Genomic DNA, 4,073 nt, shown 5'->3' with positions numbered 1-4,073 from the left:
ATGTAGTTAGCCTCAGGCGCTATAGTGTAATGAATAGTGACAGGATACCTCCGTCCAGGTACCTAATACCACATCTCTCTCATCTCAGTGGTAAAGGCGTCTTACATTGAATATGGGAGCATTCTCAAAATACATGCTGAACTTCTGGGCATCTATCGTAGCCGACGAGATAATCACCTACGCAGAACTAAAACAAGAGTACTTCGACCAATACCAACCTTAAAGTCCTTTCTGAAGGCGAGCAGATCCTTCACCAACCCGAACAGTATATCAGTATGCAGGGTACGTTCATGAGCCTGAGCACACCATAATTCCACAAACACTTCCCGGCCAGAGAAAGCTTTGACAAAGGCTTCCCAGGGTTTGATAACAATGGGAGACATTTACATGAGAAACGAATTGAAGAATGCGTTCCTAGCCATACGGAAAAGTCAATGATGGATTGCTCCTGGGAGCATTGAAGATTCCTAGGTGATTCCCTGTCCCTGTCCTTCCTCATGAACCTACCTCGTCAATGATCATAACACTATATGAAGCCAAATCCGGTTCGCCCAGGAATTCACGGAGGAGCATGCCATCAGTCATATACTTGATAATGGTAGAGTCAGAGGTCTTATCCTCGAACCTACACAGAGGCCGCCGATACGTTGGAAATTCTCCCATGCCTTAAACTCACCTGATACTGTATCCCACCTCATGCCCGAGTTTAACGCCCATCTCGTCGCTCACTCGAGCAGCGACCGACATAGCAGCGACACGCCTCGGCTGAGTACAGCCAATTTTACCAAACTTCGTATAGCCAGCCTGAAAACGCAGGGGAAGGACGAGTTTCTTTATGCATCAGTTTTGGGCTCTCAGGTTCGATCCCCACAGGGGTCATTTTTACCACATTAATTTCTCGCCTAGACTGACTGTTGTAGAACGTGTTCGATTCCCTCCAGTTATACTACTTTCCATACGAATTCAAATATAAGTGGTAATACACCAATAAGAAGTTACCAAAAAATTTCTCAGAATTCTCATGTTGTCACCAACACATGTAGTTGACAATATGCATATTTTCCCAATACACATTTCATACCGCAAATTCATCTCATCCTAATCGTATACAACCATGAGAAAGTGGATGAACATACTCTTATCGCACAAGTAAACCCCCGCGTCCAACAGGACCCACCTCGTGCAAGTACTGCGGCATCTGCGTAGTCTTGCCAGAGCCCGTCTCACCCACCAAGACCAGGACCGGATACTTCTTCACAGCGTCGATCAAATCATCGCGATACTTGAAAATCGGCAATGACCGTCTGAATGCCACAACTTAGCAGCAAATTCTCCATCACCACCAAATGAGTCCAAAAAAATTTTCGCTTTCCTCAGCTGAGCTCAATACCTTTCTCACTAATCATAGGAGGCCATATACGAATTGGGAGAATATTCGAGGAGTGTACAGAAAATAACAAGAATTTTCCTAATTTTTCTCAGCGCTTTGATATTGTCACCAACACGTGCATATTTTACCACACTGCGCAGGAGTATAACTACAACTAAGCGCTTTCCACAGTGACGATACGTTTCCCCACCGCTATCCCTGAACCAACTCTTGATATACCAAACTGACCTGTCGTGTTGGAGCTTCACTCTGCGGGCTTCAGCTATGAGGGCCGCCTTCTCCTTGGCCGACATCCTCTGCAAAGCACTCTTCGCCACCTCCCCATCCTCCATCTTGACAACGCCGCCGGACTCGCTAAAATACACAACCATGAATCGATCCCACGACCTCCAGGTTGAAAGCCTAGCACGCTTACGTCTTGAGGTATTTCACCTTAGCCAATTTCTCCTTCTTACTCCCCTCAAGCTTCACACTGCTCATATCCCCTCCATGAATCTTCACAAGCACCATGTAAACTTCCCTACTACTTCTTCCAGTACTACCTCAGACTCTACGAACTTGATCTGATTATCCAATATAAGCTGATAAGGATCCTCCTCTTCCTTCTTACCCTCGTCCCGAACAGTCCCCACCCTAAACGTGCCTACCACAACCACTACTACCGCTCCCTGACCAACTTCAACCCTCCTCACCTGCATGCATCTGCTTCTCCTCAAGCAACTGTTGTTCGCTTTTCTCATACTTATCAACATCATCATCATACCTGACATAAAATATGCACACGGCTAACGAAAATACGACAAAAAATTCTGAGGAAATGCCGGAAATTTCTCGTTGGTTTCTCTACATTCCAAGGTAATGAGAAAAATCCCAACTTCAACTTCAACTTCTATATACAACACCATGGCCCGCACGCACCTAGCCCGGGTAAGAGCCTGCACTCGTTGCTCTCTCTGACTCAACTGCCCCTTCTTCTGCTCGAACTCATCTTGGACGTCCGGCATCATATAATTTCCAGTCAAGTCCTTCCCTCTCAGGGCCTGAGCACACACCAAATTTTCCTTCCCCCTCCCTCACTTCAAAGCCGACCTTATTATGCAAGGCTTGATCGTACAGATACCTATCCTGTTCCAATTCACCTCGTATGCGCTTATCCGCTGCCCCCGTCCTACGAAGAAAACTCTGGAAGGTTCGAACGACTCCAACGTTGCTTACGAATACACATCATCCAAGGCGCGGAATTGTTTCTTCCGGAGGAGCTCAATATCAGCCTCACGTTTATCAAGATAGGCTCGTCTACTCTCCACTCGAGCTCTCTCGAATGCCTGAGCAAAAACCTCCAACACGGTTGCGGCAACTAAGCTGCTGAAACCTAGAAGGAAGCTATCGACCCCAGCTCGAGAAGAAATTTATTCTCGTCCACTCATTATCGCGACCTCGTGAGAAGACATCCGTCTCTACTTAACAGCACCAACAACAACTTCTGTCGGCCTCTCACATATCTCTCAACACTCATAAACTCACGATGAGGATTTTCATGCACCAATCGTACCCAACATTACCGCGCGCATATCATCCGAATTTCCCGAATGCTGGTGCTGATGATCATCATCATCCTTCTTCCCATCTCCCCCTCTCCTCCGTTTATGACTGGACGATGATGACGACGACGAGGACTGTCCTTGCATGATGAGGATATCCCCAACTATAACAACCCACCCCCACCATCCCGACTCCACTACTACTACGCAACACACTGGCAAGTAGCGACACAAGCACCGTTGAACACCAAGCCATCATCTATGACGCGCTCACCTGCTTTCTCGAGCTCTGAAATTTTCTTCTAGTGTCATGACAAAGCATGAAGGACAAACTTCGACGAAACAACCTATTAGGGATTATCTACTTTCCAACATCTTTCGTGATCTAGGCATGCATTGCCTTCTCCCAATACCAAATTTGTCGCAAATAACACCATAATATGGCCAACCATCCAAACTGCCTCACCCACCTAGCCCCGAAGCCGGTGAGGTTATTATAAAGATAGTGTCCGCCAATGTCTGGTTGAAAAACCCTAGACTATGGCAGTCAGTTGCCCGGTACGCCCCTGCTGTACAACCACAAAGTAACGAGTCTTACCAACCACGCAGGTGCTTTAACTGACCCTATATACTCCTGGGGTCCTGAGTATCCTGGAGAGCCCTATACGATGATATCCACGTGAATGAATGGGAAGCAGCTCCTGAAAACAGGGAGTCTCAGCGAGAGAAAGCCAAGTTCTTGCAGGAAGGGTAATTGCTGTCCAATTAGAGTATACGCGAAACAAGGGGAGATTTCTCCGGACACTGTCCGAAGAACTCTCGCCTGATCCGACGGACAGTCCGACTCGCCCTCACAGAGACAGACTGGCAGAGTCAGAATCTTCCATTGTAAGATATATATCCTACCGTGCTGTATATTATAAGCCACCACTGAAGATTCATCCATAGTGCATTGTCTCGACCTTGGCGAAAGACCTTCATCAGCAACAACTTCAACCACTTTCTCTCGAATCGCAATCGAATGAATGGGCCTGTTTCATAGGAGCAAATTGCGCCTTAAACTTAAGTAACGCCTTAAGTATACCTTAAGTAATTAGGACATCCTATTTCACTACTCAAGTAAGCACGTTAAGGCGCCTTAA

General features: G+C 46.7%; 1 protein-coding gene across 1 annotated transcript in view; it reads right to left on the bottom strand.

The window, feature by feature from the left end:
* The window catches only part of Pmar_PMAR027333 (ATP-dependent RNA helicase, putative), a gene marked incomplete at its 3' end in the record, with an annotated part of 3,619 nt that extends 527 nt beyond the window's left edge, over positions 1-3,092 (bottom strand). Inside the window, exons 1-14 of the mRNA XM_002764324.1 lie at positions 2,953-3,092; positions 2,606-2,715; positions 2,480-2,558; positions 2,309-2,430; positions 2,083-2,153; positions 1,933-2,033; positions 1,806-1,885; positions 1,619-1,744; positions 1,178-1,304; positions 677-804; positions 508-625; positions 219-296; positions 106-177; positions 1-62 (exon numbers count right to left, since the gene is read on the bottom strand). The exon at positions 1-62 is cut by the window's left edge and continues 4 nt beyond it. Of these exons, the coding sequence (XP_002764370.1) occupies positions 1-62; positions 106-177; positions 219-296; positions 508-625; positions 677-804; positions 1,178-1,304; positions 1,619-1,744; positions 1,806-1,885; positions 1,933-2,033; positions 2,083-2,153; positions 2,309-2,430; positions 2,480-2,558; positions 2,606-2,715; positions 2,953-3,078 (1,400 nt within the window). The 5' untranslated portion in view covers positions 3,079-3,092. The remainder of the gene's footprint in view (positions 63-105; positions 178-218; positions 297-507; positions 626-676; positions 805-1,177; positions 1,305-1,618; positions 1,745-1,805; positions 1,886-1,932; positions 2,034-2,082; positions 2,154-2,308; positions 2,431-2,479; positions 2,559-2,605; positions 2,716-2,952) is intronic.
* Between the last annotated feature and the right edge of the window lie 981 nt (positions 3,093-4,073).

Source organism: Perkinsus marinus, assembly GCF_000006405.1.
Source record: "Perkinsus marinus ATCC 50983 genomic scaffold scf_1104296978910, whole genome shotgun sequence".
NCBI classification, from domain to species: domain Eukaryota; phylum Perkinsozoa; order Perkinsida; family Perkinsidae; genus Perkinsus; species Perkinsus marinus.
This window is presented reverse-complemented; position numbering and strand designations above follow the sequence as displayed.